This window comes from Schistosoma mansoni, chromosome W (assembly GCF_000237925.1).
Source record: "Schistosoma mansoni strain Puerto Rico chromosome W, complete genome".
In the NCBI taxonomy this organism is placed as follows: Eukaryota; Metazoa; Platyhelminthes; class Trematoda; order Strigeidida; family Schistosomatidae; genus Schistosoma; species Schistosoma mansoni.
In genome coordinates, this window is record NC_031502.1 from 33,391,583 (window position 1) to 33,410,022 (window position 18,440).

Sequence of the window (18,440 nt, forward strand, 5' to 3'; positions counted from 1 at the left end):
AGTCTTGGGTCCGAATCGCGCGAAGCGAAGTCGTGGATGCGGACTGCTGAGGAGTTCCATAATAGGACGAAGCGGCCGTCCAGTGCTTCCAGGTTTTCCTTGGTGGTCTTCAGTCAGTGGTGAAGTTTTTTTATATATATATATATATATATATATATGAAATACCTTGATTTTTCCAATAGTTTATGTTTTAGTTTTTCACTGGACGAATATCTACCTATGTATAGATGAATGCACAAATTTTCACACATTCTAACATAGCAGAACCAACAAATATGCATAATCATGTGAATATGTTAATAAATAAAAATACATGTCAATTTGTTGACGCTTACAAATACTACTTATTTGTTTTTTCAGTTTAATAATTAAATTGGAAAATATCTATGATAGATAAAGTCAGTTGGTTTCACAATTCATTAGAGGATTATATAAAACATTATTTATGTCATATATGTAATATCTTAATCATATTGAATAATGTATGTCATGATTACAATTTCTGGAAATATAAGAGGAAAGGAAAATTAATTAAAACTGATATGACAATTTCATTAAGATTTTACACTTATTTCTGGACAAAATAAGACCATTTAAATTCTACATATACATTAAGGTATATAATTAGAATTTAGGATTTACCGTTTGAGTGGGTATTACAGAAAGAGATTATTTACTCAACAGTATTAATCAGTTGTCTCTACGTTTATGATGCTAGTAGCAGGTCGAAGTACTTTACAGAAATAATATAAACAAAAGGTTTTAAAATAATAATCCCACGAAATAAATAATATGAAAGACAAGTAAAATTGTTGAGTTTTATTAAGATCATGAATCGATCTAAGTTGAAAAATATCGAAAACTTGGAAGAACTGAAAGGCCGTTTGGTGTTATTACCAGACTTCTCAGCAGTATATAGCCATGACCTCATCATTGGAAAACAAACTGAGGACCTTCGATCGCTCAATCTTGCAGATTAATTAAAGTTAAACTCGTACACCGTTAGATCATCCCTCAGGGATCTAAAGGCCAAATATCCACCCTCGAAACCCGAAGGCCATGCGTTCGGCCGCTGGTGGGAGAGTCGTGGGTGCTAGCACTTGGAAGAAACAGCTGTTCAGTGCATCCAGGTATTCAATGGATTAATTCGTGATTTGAATCAGACCTCACGAAATATTCTACTATATATATATATATATCTTGAAAAATCTTCATAAAACATATTTAACAGAAAAATAGTGTAAAATTATTTCCGAAAATAGAACAAATAAATTCAAATGATCAACACAAAACTCGACCAGATATGTTTATCCTAATAAAAATACAAGGACTTATTGAAGAAAGTAAGGAATGAACAAACTATCTCATTCACACTATACATATACTTTGTTTACTTCAATTATATGCTAATGCCTGTTTTTTCAACACATGACATTCATTAAATAACTAAGCAGATTTAAAAACAAAAACGTGCAAAAGTAAATCGTTTTAAAATTTTATCAACGACATCTAACACAGTCTGAGAAGAAGAATCATTGATTGTTTTATGGTCTTCGTTTTTTTCATCCAATAGTCTTTTTATATGTTAACTGTTAAGTATCTCAATGTTCACAGACATGTTTTTATACAATAGCTTAAATGGCCTGAAGTACACGAAAATAACCATTCAGATGTCTATCTGTTGTTCTGTATTCCGAAATTAATTCAGTATGAATTTCCAGATTTACTCTCACGGAGATAATTTAAATCAGAATTTTGGCTTATATGCAGTAAATAGACGAAATGTATGCTTCGAATCGGATAACTATTGAATTCCCCCAAATTGGATTTTAGGAACAGGATTTTGGAATGTTCAATGAACGACCGCAAAACTAATCAATACATGATATGCAATCAACAGCCAAATATCTTTTCGCAAAACTGAGTAATTGATGTAAGCGCAATATTGATCTGATTTTAGAAGGTAAGACAGATCCTCAGTTGAATAGGTTTTTCTTCATATTGCAAAATATTAAGTAAGACAGCGAATAAGATCAGAAATTACTTTAAAAACTGAACAATCAGGAGTATATGGAAATCATAGATCATTTGCCCTTCAATTTAATCAATGGCTATTAAGAATAATTTTTGAGTTCTATCATATTAGTTACACTACATTAAGTCAAAAATTACATTTTAAATTCATGCTAATAAAGAAAAGCTTACATTCACTATACAATTTGAAATGTGATGCAGAGAACAGATCTAAAACCTCAGCTTCTTCATTTAATTGAAAAACTGTCGATAGATATGCAGTAGTTTGCATTTACGAGTTTCAATTAATTCACGATACATAATGACAATTAACGAATATCATTGTTACATTCTGAATTTAGTTGACTACACGCGAGTAATACTTTCCCACGAAAAGTGTCCGACTTCTATCTTAAAGAAACCAGTAAGTAATGTATTACTCTTTGGTCAGGCATTAATGGAACTTTAGTGAAGTTGTTGATAATCAAATCTTTTTTTAATTCCAAGATTGAATAGATTCTTTTATTATTCTTAAGGAAATACAGAAAATACATACTCCGTATAAACAGAACTTGTAAAAAGAAAATGTTTTAATTAAAGTGAAAAATTTGTACGAAATATTTTCTTCAATGTGATAAATTACATAAATTTGTGATAATGCATAAATAACAACAATATTATCCATTAGCTTGAAAGTAATTACCTGTGATTTAATACCTGATATGATTAAATCCAAATTTGGATGAATAGATTGTTTTGAACTTGCGGAAAATGTCAAAGATAATTGTCCAGCATATGTTGTAAACGTGACACATAAATCACGACAAATATGTACAATTGTTTCATTAGAAGCAGATTTATTAATTCCATTATTTAATTCAGGTGATTGATGGTTTGCAATAAATTCTGATGGTATATTCACTGGAGAAGGCATCCAAGTATCAATACGAATAATAGGACAACCAGCTATATACATAATTCCAGCATTAGCATTCACTAAATGACGAGCTAATGCACGAAAACTTGTTCCTAAACGAGGTGGATAAACTGATATCGCTGTTGTTGTTCTTCGTGGGAGACGTCTTCTCAATCTTTGACGTAGTATACGAGCATCCGAAGATTTATTAGCTAATAAAGACATATATGCTAATCGTCTTGATTTAGGCATTTGATATGAATAATTAGAATCTGTAACTTTCGACAAATTTGAAGTATTAGTATAAGTGGCAGTTGTCGAAGTAGTAAATGGTGATATTACTTCAACACCAGTTATAGTTACACTGGCTTTTGCTGGTCCACCATATGTTGTTTCAATCCATTTTGCCATAGAATGTGGCATCAAAGTATACAATACCGTACGTGCCCATGCTAAACATAAGGAATCAACTGATTTATTCACTTCAGTTAGACGTTGTTTAGTCTCCCATAATCTGGGTAACATACCTTCTGTATTGATTGGTAAACAAAATTCAGTAAAAACATGTCTACCTGGGCATAAATTTCGTGTTGTAGTTGTTGTGCTTATGGACGTAGTAGTCGGTGAACCTAGAGCTACCATTCGGTTTGTATTTCCTAGCAAACCAGTTTCAACTGTACTATTATCATGACGTATTCGTTGTTGTTGACGACAAGGAGAAATATGCAGAAAATCAAGATTATTACTTGTTCTAACTCTTTGAGTTATATTTAAAACACGTGATAAAGTTGTACATGGTGGGTCATCATTATTGTTACAATTAGAAACAGATATTGATGAAGTATTCAAATGATAATTTGGTAAAACAGGAACTTCAGTTGATAAAAATGCCAACAAATCAGGAGGATGTTTAAATCCCATTGTCTTGAAAAATATTCAAAAAATTGCATAATTTAATAATTATAATTTATATAAAGTAATAAATAATTTGAACAGATAGCCTTCTAGACTTACAACATATAAAGAATCAATATAGACGAATTCCCGTATTACAAAAAAACAGAATTGTGCTGATATTTGAGTTGATTAAAAGTCCTTCAGATAAATTTTTCACATAGTTGACAAAATATTGTTAATTGGTTGTTATTTTACTGAGTAAATCAATCAGAGGATTGTGGTAAACCTTCTTCTGAGAATGACCAATTGGTGATTAGGATGTAACTAGTTAAAAGACTCGTCAGTAAACCTCGATAATCTTATTGGAGAATTTATATTTACCCAAACAAATATTGATACTGATACTGTAATTGTAACTTGGAAATTTCGAGAAAGAATGAAACTGAGTAAAATCGCGGCTATCTAATGATTTAATACAGCTATCATTCCTTGTTAAACTTTTGGTTGTTTTAACTGAGAAAATCGTGTTTCATTAAAACTTGACTGAATATAGAGTTTAATTATTGAAAAGGATGAAAGAAGAAGAATAACTAAAGTATTTTATCTAAAAACGACAATCATTTGAGACTTAAATATCATTTTACACAAAAAAGGAGTTAACTAAATCATGTAAGTTTCAGAATATCACAATAGTGCATCAAGAACTTTGTGTAATAATTTCTTGTCTTTGATGGAATGTATTTAAAGTTAGTGTAAACTTCTTAATACAGTGTCGCCTTTCAGTTAACAGGTAATGAACAGTGACAGCACAGGAATTATTGGCGTGTTAAACTCATTTACCATAGTCAAACAGGTTTATAAAGATTAAACTCTAAAACCTTCTACTTTACCAACACAAAATATAATAATTTAACAGATCTAACGTTTATTTATTCCAAGCAAGTTGAATATATATACAAAACCTCTGAACAGATAGAAAAAAAAGTTAAGATATATGTTAACCTCAACGGAGATACTTGTATTTTGATCTATCAATATGTTATTTGCATACTCTGAAGAAGTGACTTATATTAAGTTACGAAACGTCACAAATACAATTTTTCTGATCGGGATAAAGCAAAAAATATATTTATTACGAGTTAGATATAGTTTATTTTAACAGTGTTTATCAAGTGGAAGAATTAAGTTAATAATGCACATTCTATCTTTAATTTAAGTCCAATAATTGCTCAACTGTTTCATTCTATGAATTTTTCTTCTTCGTTGTCTGTACATAAGTTGTAATTTGTTTTCTTATCAACTGCATCAATGTGTATTTTAAAATGTGTACAGATTGTTATTATTATATTACATTTAAAAAATAAATTGATCGGATAAACTATCTGAGACAGACTAAACTGTTAACCATTATCTATTGATCGCTGAAAAATGAACACACAATCTCTTTTTTCACAAAAGCGTTAACCATATAATTTGACAAGAATCCGTGCATTTTACATGCAGTTTATTTTAAATACAAAGCGTTTGACATTGTTTCTCTAAAAGAAAAATCCTAGATATAAAACGGTAGAAATATGGATTTATTTTTAAATAAAAAAGTATATTGATATTACAGATGAATATGCATCGTGAAATATTTCAAAAGAACTATATTTATCATAAGTCAATAGATCGATGTTGGTAATGGGATAACTTAGCTTAGAAACTATGAGCATTGGGTAATATTATATTAATTACTGTTTATTCCTAATCAAATTTTCAATAACACTAAATGTTTGTTACTTGTGTTACTTATCTGTTTATTGTTCATTGTAATATAGTTTTTCTTCTTTGTCTCATATTTTGAATGAAGATTTATAAGTGCTCTTGTATATAGTAGGTATGTAATGATATATCACTGACATATGTTTCTGTTAAAAATTAACTGCTCAATTATTAGCAAGAGAGCTAAGGAATAAGAGAGTAAATCCTTTTCATGTTTATATATCCATGAAAGTAAAATCTAGCAACTTTGTATCAAATTATCAATGTATTTTCAGATATTATACTAAATATAGTATTGATAGTAATAAATTTTAGTAATAATCGACAGTATTGTTGTGTCCGAAAAAGATTAAATTATAGGCAGCTTTTGGGAACTATTTATGGACTACTATTATATATATATATATATATATATATATATATATATATATATGTATAACGCGTCATTGGTTTGGCACAGAACCAAGGTCGTGTAAATCGGTGTTCTGATTGAGGATCTTGTCACGTGATATTTCGATAGAGCTTGGGACATAACAAGTATAATTAAAAGAAGAAAATTCACAAATGAAGAAAATTCGATAAAATAAATAACATAATCATCTCACCTGATGATAACCACGTAATGCTCCAGCTAATAAACTTAAAATTAATTCTGAATAAGAAGCTTTAGTAATTTGACGTAGACGACTTAATTTTGCTAATGATAATAAGGCACATTTGTGAACAGTTTTGATATCTTCGTTACCATTATTATTATTAATTTGGTTATTTTTATTATTTATTAATTTAGATTGCTTAACATTTTGATATTTTGTAATTAAACCCATATCAGCATTAGTGATAAAGTATTTATGAAAAATGATAGTTGGTCCAGTAATCAATACTCTTAATATATCACAAATAGTAGCTATTGTAGCCAATGAACTTGCCCAAAATGTATACCACCATTGTGCAGCTTCTGATTCCTCTGAATCTTCATCGTCTAACAATGAATTCGTGGTAGATATGCTAGTCGTTGTTGTTGTTCTTGTGATGGGAGAATTTGTTGTTGCACTATTAGATAATTGTTCATTTTGATTAGATTTTGATTGTATTTGATTTAAATTGCATTTTGTAAATGAATTAAATTGATATTTATTACTATTTAATGTATTTAAACTATTTAATTGAGATTGTTGTTCATTTGTTAGTGTATTTTTAGATAAATCACGCGAATGGTAAAATGATGTCGAGTTATATGGTGAAGTAGAATTACGAGATGACCATTTGGAAGCATTTTTATTATATGAAGATGAATCTAACCAATTTTTTGTTTTTGAAAAAATAAAAACAAAAGTAAAAAAAAGGAAAATAACATAATTAGAACATGTATTTCATTGTTAATAATACACATATCTTATTTTAGCTTTAATAATGTATGGTAGATCAAACGAATGATCACTGCTGTATACATCTGATTAATATGAAGCTAGTAAGTAATTCTAATCTCGCTGACTATGTATATTGAATAATGAACACTTTTGTCTCATCAGAACGAGCCACAAATCGAGTTATCTGAATGGATATATCAGTAACATAGACGTAACTGACTTTCTTCTTGAAATTCAAATCAATATCATTAATATGAGAGTAATAAACGTGATCACTAATCTGTTAAAACCTCAATCGACTTTTGGTATGTCTGAAGTGTTTAAAATTATTGGCCACTAAGTAGTAACCAGTATCATAACTAGTTTTTATTGCCGACCAAATCTTATCCATCAGCTGTTTACAGCCAAATATGTATTGAAATTTTACATTGAGGGAAGATATTGTGTGATGCAATTGACATAAGTGAATGTAGAGGATTGGAACGATAAAGGTTATCATTTCTTTACACTCACTTATGTCAATCGTTTCACACTATATCCTACATCAATGTAAAAATTTTAACACATTTTTGTTGTAAGCAGCTGATGAGGAACCACGAAATATAATCGATTCATATTATTCCGCATCTATGTTCGTTCTGGCTTTATTTAAATTCATAAAGGGAACTAACTGCATCAACTCTTAATCAGTCAATTGCACTTATAGTTACATTACAACATAATTTATAAAGCTCGATCAGGACTTAGAACAAATGTGGACTTAGTAGTTAAACACACATGATAGATCGTTTATTTAGTTACTTTCTATGGTACATTACTGACCTAAATAATCATTTATTTTACTAATATGAAATCTTTTTGGTACTGTTGCGTTCTCTGAGCTGGATAGTTATTATTATGGTTTTGTTGTCGTTATAGAAAAGACTAACAACCTCTATCTAATATGTTTTCGTTTACACAAGAACAAATGAAGACAATGAAACCTGTGAAGATAGACATTCTTCAACATAGTTGAACTAACAAACTGACCTAGTGTGTGTAGGATAAACATGACGGTAAATTCTCAATGAAGTAGGTGCCATGTTGCTCAGAACGACAACAAAAGTTTCACAGTTAAACCATTTAGCTTATAAAACGCAATACTATCAAAGGTATTCACTTAAATAACAAATGTTCACCATTATTTTGACGCTAAATGTATTGGTAATTTTAATGACCTTTTCAGAACCGAATTCGCAACATAGACAGTAATGAACTAGTAATATACATTGTATACATACTTTAAGTATTAAGTTTTAAGTATTAAGTTTTCTTAGCACTAAAAGATTATAATCTATAGGGAAAAGAGGGAGCTATTATTGATTCAAGAAATTTTATTCCTTTCTTCACAGAAATAATCAAACCAAATGAAACTATGCTATCAAGAAGTTTATATTTTTAGATAAAAGAATAAACTATAAGTTGAACTTTCATTTTTCTCTATATAAGTAAACAATAATGTAAATTGCAGGTAGAAATAAAATAACCATATAAAATACAAAGACAATTAGTTTTAAAAATTGATTTTAAATTGTTTCTTATTAAAATTATCACCTGATAACAGTACAAAAAAATTCATGAAAATAAAAATAAATTTTGCGTTTTATTGACTCGTTTATAGTTTCTGTCACGTAATTATAAGCAAAATTGAGGTTAATACATATATAATCGTCAGTTTAAGCTGCCAAATCGTATCAGCACAAAAAGATGAAATTATCAAGACAAATGACAGAATAGTGAAAGTACTAGCCGCACCAATATGATTCAAGAAGTAAATTGTGAAATAGTAAAGCATAATGTAACTTTAAAATTCACGATCTAAGAAAAGCCAAAGTGGGGATGGATATGTGCCATTGTTATTGATTCTCAGCCATGTTAACCATTGTCTACAATTATTGGTCAAGACCCATATAAATTAACCAATTCCATAGTCAATTGCTCCACTGATTGATGACATATGATGGATTAGCCATCTTTAGCTTTCTTCTAACCTACTCCTAAACCATCAAAAACTATGAATCGAGGTACATAATGGTTGGGCACATGTAATACATATCCTAACCACCTCAAATGATTAATATTTACTACCTTCTGTGTTCTATATGTCATAAGTGTTGTCGGTGAATAATAGAAAACATTAACAAATCGATTATAAATGGAAATGTTGCTAGAATACAAAATAACTGATCATTAGGTAAATAGTTTAATAATCATGAGATATAAACTTTAAAATTGAATTTAGTGAAAACTATTTAAAAAATTCATTCCATGAAAACTATCTTGAAACGAATAAAGCAAGAAAATGATGAAAAAATATAATAGTCTTAAATAAACCGATTAACAAGCTCAATCAGATACTACAAATATATCATAGCAATAATATGGTAAACTTTGGAAATTAACGAATTCATTCTCGCACAGACAGTAACTTAGTTTTATTGAGTAGTTTGGTGACAGTCACACTCGTATCAACAAATTTTAAATTAACAATTTTAGTCGTACCCCACAAGCTACTTTATATTTAATTAACGGCCTAGATTTCCTCTTTTAATTCTATACATATTTTGTTTAATATGCAAACGAATAAATATTTATCTTCCATTCAGATATAATTTGAACATAATACATATTAAACGAAATTTAACTGTTCCTCAATGTTCAAGGGTATTGCAGTTATCAGAATATTTAGTTACATTTCGCCTAAAAAATACTCCACAAATTTTAATCAATACAAATCATCAGTCAACTAACAAGCTTTTTAAGAAGAAAAAGAATCCGATAAACAGACCAGTTTCAAAACACATAAAATTCCTAAAAAAACCACATTCAAATGAAACAGTACAACCGAATAAAAAAAACATTGAACACCTAAATTTAAAATGCTTTACATGTAAATCCAACACCTCTATAAGCAACAACTTATATCAATAATGAAAAAATAGAGCCGAAAAAAGAAAAACGAACCCAATAAAGATGATAATGTATAAAGAGAAAGTTTTTTTTCTCTCCGAAAAGATGTAATCATATGTGGTGATAGAAATAATAATAATAATACCATGTCCATGGTTAACATGATTATTTCATAATGATAAATTGTTTTAAATGAAACAGTGTAGATGATCAGTTCAAGTTTCAAAATTTGAAATAATCATATACAACGAACTACAAAAAGAAGTTAATAGAATATATGAAACATTGAAATGAATTGCTAAAAAACAAAGAATATTTAAGGTGTGGATTAAAATAGTAAACTAAATTTAAAATAAGATAATGTGTGAAAATTTACATTTATGTCAATTTTTGTACTAGACATTATGACAGTAATGTGTTCTACATTGTAGCTGACTGAATGGACTGATTGACAGTAATGTGTATACATGTTGTTAAATTTTAATTTTACATACTAAAAAAATTTCCACGGCATTACCATTCATATACTTAATATACGTGGTTATTTTTACACATAATTTAATGATAATTTTCTCAAATAAGTTTCGTCAGGGTAGTATATTTCTTGTAAGCATACTTTTTTATTTCGACTAAATGAACCCTGGATCAAATGTACTACCTACTACTAGAAAAATTTGGACACTTGAAATATTTCTCTGTAAAAATTTATTACATATAAATGTGTTATTTAATTGTTGGTTATTTTTCTGACTTGAGTCATAGAACCTTTAAAAACATAGAAAATATGAACTGTTAGCTAGCTTCAGATTTAAAGTGCACAAGTTTCCTTGCATTTAGATGTAAGCTGGTCAAGCATTAAATTAACCAAATGTAGATTAGACAAAAAGCTCATCAATAACATTCAGTAGTGAAGCAACTACATTGCAAAATAATTGAAGTTGAGTGTGTGGATTACTCTAATTTGACTTAATGACTAGTTAAACTACGTGTGAAATTTTCGAAAGTCAAATAATAACAGTAAAATATCAAGTTCATAGCAATGCATATTCTTAATCTGTTAAATCATGCCACATCACCAGCTTATAGCAACATTTACAGATTCATAACATTATTTCTTCAGAATAATGAACAATTAATGTAATTCACTTAGTATTGTTTGTTTGAATCTTCCCACTGAAACACACGTCCTGGATTCCACTGCTAGCCACTATCCACTTTTGCTTAATTAATGTAATGTTTGCTCGATTAGTACTAACTTTTGATATGTCATTTCTTAAATTACATTTAATAAAATCCAGTCACTATTTATGTATCCACTAGAGACTATAATTAATCACATTCTCACTTGCTATTTATTGCAGAAGTTATACATATGCTTATATTATTTAAAATGAACAGAAAAACACCAAGTTGTGATTAACTTTTAATATCGTATAAAAACTATATAAAAGCTATCTTATTGTGATTGTCAAACATGCACAATAACGCTAAACAGCATTTTATCCATATATATATATATATATATTACTGCTTTCATTAATAAACAGATAATACCATTTAAAATTTCTTTCATATACTTTTTTATTTTTTGCTTTGATATATCACCAAGTGTATCAAAATTTTTACCTACTTTTTCGTCAGTTACCGGTTTTTCTTTTACATTTTTTGCATTTAAATAAAAACAAGACGACACATGGATATGATTATTACCTTATCATCGAACTCATACACACACACAAAGATATTTAGCGATAATAAAGCAGCCGATAATGAAGAAGGCTGATATGATGATGATGATGATGACGACAAGGATGATAAGAACAGTAACAACTGAACACGAATTATACAACTAAACAAATGTAGATGAAAATATTCATACAGTTGGGTATATATATACGCTTTATATCAACTAAAAGATCACCTGTTATTTGTCTGTTTGTAAGTCAGTTTTTCTTGTAAAAATTTTAGGTCAACGAAAGTAGTTTCTCTATTTCTGAAAAACGAAGAGGAGTAAGGGGAAGAGAGGATAAACTAACACATAGCTTTTAGATAAATTTTATCATATCTTAATCTTGTCTATTCTGTTTAATTAATTATTTCTGAAAAAAATAATAAAGTAATTAAAAACAAACGATTTTATTTTTAAAAAGAATTTCTACCTTTGCATACTCGTTCGGAATAAATGATAAATACGAACTGAGATACTCTTAATATACGCAATGAACATTCATAACATTTAGAATTTAACTAGCAGTCGAAACTTAAACATGTATTTCGTCTTATTTAGGATTGGTCACCTGGATATATTTCCATTTCAGTGTCTTTGCTAGCGCCAACGGCCAAAATCAGCACCTTAAGCTTTAAACGCCTATCGCACTATCCATTGGGCTGCTGAATTCAGACAGCCATTAGTTTGTCTAACAAGTATGATATTTTCTGTCACTAATATCATTTGATTAACTGGACAGTAATCATCAACATTTAAATAACAATTCTGACGCAAGTTTCTAAGCATAACCATAACATGAGACTAATGATTTTTATCATTATTTTAACTAGTACGTACTATCTAGCATAACTCATAAAAAAACATTAATTATTTTCAGAATATACTAATTATCTGTTTATCTAATTATAATTGATATAAAGTCAAGATAACTATTACACTTCGTATCATTAGGAAGGAAAAATCACAACAATCACATCAGTCAACTGATACCTCTTTGTAAACTACAATAAGAAATCATGTTCAAATAAATAAAGATGCTTATCATACAAAGTTTATTCTTTATATAGTAATAAACATTTATCATTTAATGGTGTTACCATTAGTGGATATTGAACCCCATATTATGTATTTTAATATTACTATTATTATCGCTATCAGTATCCCTAAGAGATCGCAGGTTATCTAGTTTTTCAACAACGAATGTTGGCACTTTAGTCCAAGGATCATCGACATAACCTTTGCCTCATCCTCATGACCTCACTGAAATGCTGATTATCATTTTCAGTTTGCTTATTTTACTGTGTTATATATATATATATATATATATATATATATATATATATGCACGTACAGTTTTTTTAACTTTGAATTTGTCTTCTTAAATTTTAAGTTTCTCTCTAGCTTTTAACTTCTTCCCGTTTTCCATAGCGTTTGGAATTATCGTTGAAATACTATTTATCAGTTTTCTGGTCTACGGACTTCGAGTTCATTCAACTTTATACTAGAAGAACATCTTAATCGTTAATAATTAAAAGCTATTGTTGGCTATTAGCAAAATATAACTAGATATTAAATGGAAATCAGTTCGATACATCACTGCGATAACAATTAGAGATTAATCATTTTGCTAATGTTTACGTATAATTAATAGATCGAATCTGTCGAGCGAATCAGTTAATATACGTAACTTACATTTTCGAGTTAATTTTTACAATAACAAGTGCTAATTAATCCTTATTCTGTTACATCATATTGACCAAAGAAGTAGTATGCAAATAACAAAAGAGAAAAAGTTAGAAAAGGAGAACATTTGTAATAAAAGTAGACCGAAAAATCGAAGTATAAATATAAGTATAATGAACATGACTAATATATGATTGAAAAATATACATCCCAAACAAAACTACCTTTGTTTAGATTAAAATTCACTACAAACTTCCCTGCGAACAAAGGCAGTAACTGTTAGTATTTTTCATTGTTTTAAAGTGGAAAACTTTGATAAATTTACCAACTATTAATCAAAATCCTTCATAATCATTAACCAGAATTTAGAAAAATAAAGCTGGTAACTGATTTATAAACTAATATAACTCAAATATTTGTACTTGTTGCAAGTTATTGTAAGTTATTCCCAACTACTCATGATGTTTCTCAGTAGTTTACATCAAAAAAGTAGTATTTCTATCTAAATTGATCATTTGAAGATAGTTAACATAATCATGAGAGTAATTACTGTTAAAGTATATCAATTGAATGTTATGTGCTTTGAGATTTCCTGAAAAACAACTGTAAAGCCCTTAAAGTCAGCAATAACCATGTACTTCTTACTTACTTACACCTGTTATCCTTCGTGGAGGAGGGTAGACCGCTCACCAAGATACTCCAACCAACTCGTTCTTACACTCTCCATTCCAGTTGTTTCCAGTTACTATTCATTCTTTTGCTGTTTGTTTCAGATTGCTGACGCACTGTATTTTTTTGGTCTTTTTCTTTTCCTTTTACCTTCACGATTCCAAGTTAGGGTTGGCCTGGTGATCCAGTCTGATAATTCCGCAATGTATATCATATCCACCTCCAGCATCCTTTCATAATTTCGTCTTGAAATGAAAGTTGGTTTGTTCTCTCTCACAGTGGGTTGCTGCTGATGCCATTCGGTCAATGGATATTGATTATCTTGAGTAGACAATTGTTTAGAAATACTTGTATTTTTTTGATAATGGTTGTAGAAGTTCTCGAAGTTTCAGCACTGTGCAGTGGGACTGCCTTGACGTTCGTTTGAAGATTCTGACTTAGATCTTGGCTGGCGGTTCACCTGAGCTTCATATGTTCTTCAGTTGTAGGAATGTTGAACTTGTCTTGCCAATTAAGCCTGCTTATCTGCATCAAATCTTCCTTGTTTATCAATGTTACTTCCCAAGTACGTAAAACTCTCCACATATTCCAGAGTTTCTCCATCAAGTTTGATTTAGTTGGTGCTCTCCGTAATGTATTTCAGGATCTTTCTTTTACCCTTGTATATGTCGAGGCCTACTGATGTAGAGGCTGGTGATACACTGATTTTCTTCACTACATTTTTTGGTGTGTATCGGATAGAAGAGCTAAATCATCTGTGAAGCCCAAATTGTTTATCTGAATTCAAGCTGTCTTTGGTATTCCGTACTTTCCCTGATATGTGGAGGTCTCCATAATTCAGTCAATCATCAGAAGAAAGAGAAAGGGCAGGAATGAGCAGCCTTGCCTGACACCAACCTTCACTTGGAATGCTCATTTGAGCTGCCCAATACATATGTAATGATTCTTATTTTCAACCTCTACCAGTTTCATATACAACAGAAAAACCAAATGTTGCCAATTATATTTCTGCATCCGTTTCAAAGAGAGATTAGAATTGAACTAAAACTTAGTAAATCAACAGTTATCAAGCAATTACGATAACAGACAACGATCTCTAAAAATGCGTTTTATAAATATGAAGTTTAAATAAAAAATAACACTGATTCCCTTTGGAATTTCAATCTATGTCAGTTTCTGAAAAAAAGAAACATGAAAATAAAAAAGTGCACAATGCTTAATTCCGAGTGGTTTTTTCAGTTAACATTTGTGAGTACTTTTGTGTTGGGGGAACTGTGGGAAAAATCTAAGTAATAGTGTAGTGGAAAAGAACGCGAGTGTGAAAAATCGAATGTATTCAATCACAAATTACAGACTATCTCACTAAAATATGATAACCTTACAGTAAACAATTAATTTGCAAAATAACAATCAATTCTCTCAATCTTAGCTGTTCCTTCTGCAAATATCAGTCCATCTTCTCTGAATTCATTGTTCATGCATTTTCATACCGATTGTGCTTCGTTCCTGTTCTTTCCTTATCGATCTTCTGCCAAAATACATTCTATGCCTGACCATCACCATATACTACTTATGTGGATATAAGTAACCCACACCACAATAGTACTGAAAATCAAAATAATTTATTCTCTACTTGATCGATGGGATTCGATCAAGACTAGAAAAACATGGCGTTGGTCATTTCTCAGTGAAAGATTAACTGTAAATATCTGTGTTTTAAGGAGGCCACTCACCGCCCGTACCTATCTGTGTGGACATCACAGATTTTGAATAGGAGGGATTATCGTATGCAATATTAGATTCCTAAAGACTCCAGTTACGCTTTGATGAGAATTTTTAATAGTTCAAAGCGTGAGTCAATTGAAGCTAGACAACCAGGGAAAACCTGGAGGCGCTGGACGGCCGTTTCGTCCTATTGTGAAACTCCTCAGCAGTGCACATCCACGACCTCGTCTCGCGAGGTTCAAACCCAGGACCTACCAGTCTCGCGCCAGAGAACGCTTTCAACTATAAAAAATACTGAATCTCTACAAAACCCCTTTTGATGAGAACTACCAACTAGCGCGAAACCAAGTTCCGCAGTATCCTGAAGACTACTTCTAACCAACACTGAGTTGTTCATTAAATCAATGATTATTTAAAACAAATCGATTTTAATCACTTTGATTTTTTATAATTAATATATACATATATAAAAATGAAAACATTTGGGTACATAGGAAATATTATTTTATAACATTTTATTTACTGAAATACATTAGAATAAATTATTAAGTTCAAAAATGTATTTCGTCAAAAATATATAGAAAAGCAACATACATATTTATGTATATATTCGGAAGAAAACATTAAACACACTAAAATCAAAATTCCATTCTGTGTACATGTTTCCTTTTTTTAATCCAACAAATACATTTATGTATACACAGATACATGCATACAAACATCATTGAAGAAAGAAATGAAAATGAATGCACATACAATATTCACTGATATTATATTTCTATTCTTAGTGAAGAAGAGAAAAGAATTATTATGCATGGAATAAGGTGAATTCATTTATTGAACTTAATTCTTATATTAGGGTATTATTATGAATCCCATAATATTGGAAATGTTCAAAATAGAAAATAATGACTTGTAGGAATTAACCTTTGATATTTACTTTAAACACTAAACTAAAGAACATCCATATTTGAATAAACATTTTTATTTTGAAAATAGGATAATAGTATTTTAAACTAAAATCTTCCCATTACAGATAAACTACTGATTAAATTTTACTTAGTATTCTTTGTTTGGATATTCCCATTGATGTTTTTAGGACTGCAACTGATCAGTCTCTAATTGGCCATATGTGCATACTGTGCGTATTGCCTCGATATAGCCTAAATTCACAAGCATGGTAAGCAAAGATGGATAGTGGCTAGCAATGGAATCCAGGACGCGCGTTTCGTCCAAACAAACAATACTAAGTAAATTTCAACTTCACCCCATTGCACAAGCAAGTGGTTATCAAGACTCAGTGGCCGAGTGGATAACGCGATGGCGTTTGAAGCGAAAGGTACTGGGTTCGAGTCCCAGAGTGAATATCAACTCTGAGATGCAGGTACATCCAGCTGACGAGTCCCAAATAGGACGAAACGCGCTTCCTGGATTCCACTGCTAGCTACTATCCATCTTTGCTTACCAAACTACGGATTAGTTTTTTTTACAAAAATTTGTAGTCAGAGTACATATAGATGTGTTGTTAGAGAAAACATACAAACAAATTGATGATTAATAAATTTGATATCAAACTAAACTTTCTTAATATTGTTTGTTTTATCAATATCAAAATAAGTGAGAACCATAGGTTATAACTAATTGGACATCGTGATATCCAAACGAAAAATATTATTATGCCAGAGAGTTACATGTAGTAGTAGTATTGAAGCTCACCGAAGAAGATGATGATGATATTTTCATATCACAAGTGAATAAAATTAAAAATAAAGATCATTGTATCCTGGCTAAGTGGATAAACGATATCCAGCCTATCGTGTAGCTCATAAGTTTTATTGTTATTGCACCTTACTAAAGATAATCAAATTAGGATTAGAAAAAAGCATTGTGTCGATTTATTTGACATGATTATCTATGATGAATCTGATCATAATGAGACTTTTGTGTTGATAATTAGTAGTCAAACTATTTGAAACAAACCTGGAAGTCATCTTATTATTTTGCGTGTATGAATGATGACAAGACTATTTCAAACTACTTCACAAACTATTTCCATTACATAATTCATACACATGTGATTAAATGGTTTAAAAAGAGAGGAAAAAGCACAATAATTCAATTAACCTATCATTAGATAGTAAATTATGTATTGAAGAAAAAACGTTCTATAAAAAAGTCATGTAAATATTATTAGCTTAATATGCCCTTATATTTTGTTGTTTCATCAATGCGGCAAATTTTTCCAAATATAATTTACAAAATAATTGCAAATCTATCATCAAAAATGCACTATTTAACAACTATTAATAAATTTATATATATATATATATATATATATATATATATATATATATACTTGAAATCATGAGTCAATTGAAGCTAGGCCACCATGGAAAAGCTGGAAGCACTGGACGGCCATTTTGTCGTATTGTGGGACTCCTTAACAGTGCGCATTCACGATCCCGGTTTGTGAGATGACTGATTTGTTGGAAGAGTGAGTGTCTAGAGGCCGATTAAGAGAAAGAACATGATTTCCAACATTGCCGCACTGATTAAGTATGGTAGCTAAACGTTTTAAGGCGGAGGACGAGGTATGCTGCGTTCACGGACGCATCAGCGAACTTGATCGTCAATCTTCTACCGCTCATTCGTACCACGCACTCCTAAGACACAGTTAGTTCAAGCTCTGAAGAATATGACATGGGGCACGTCAATGTCGTGAGCA

The 18,440-nt window shown here is 30.1% G+C and overlaps 1 protein-coding gene and 1 non-coding gene across 2 annotated transcripts in view; one reads left to right on the plus strand and one right to left on the minus strand.

The window, feature by feature from the left end:
• Smp_132150 (hypothetical protein) overlaps positions 1-18,440 on the minus strand; it is a 33,591-nt gene that overhangs the window by 10,633 nt on the left and 4,518 nt on the right. The window contains exons 2-3 of the mRNA XM_018789438.1: positions 6,196-6,887; positions 2,717-3,853 (exon numbers count right to left, since the gene is read on the minus strand). Coding sequence (XP_018654882.1) covers positions 2,717-3,853; positions 6,196-6,887 — 1,829 coding nt within the window. The remainder of the gene's footprint in view (positions 1-2,716; positions 3,854-6,195; positions 6,888-18,440) is intronic.
• Positions 16,784-16,854, plus strand: Smp_tRNA_01970_Pseudo_TTG.1.1. The gene has a single exon. It is a non-coding gene (tRNA).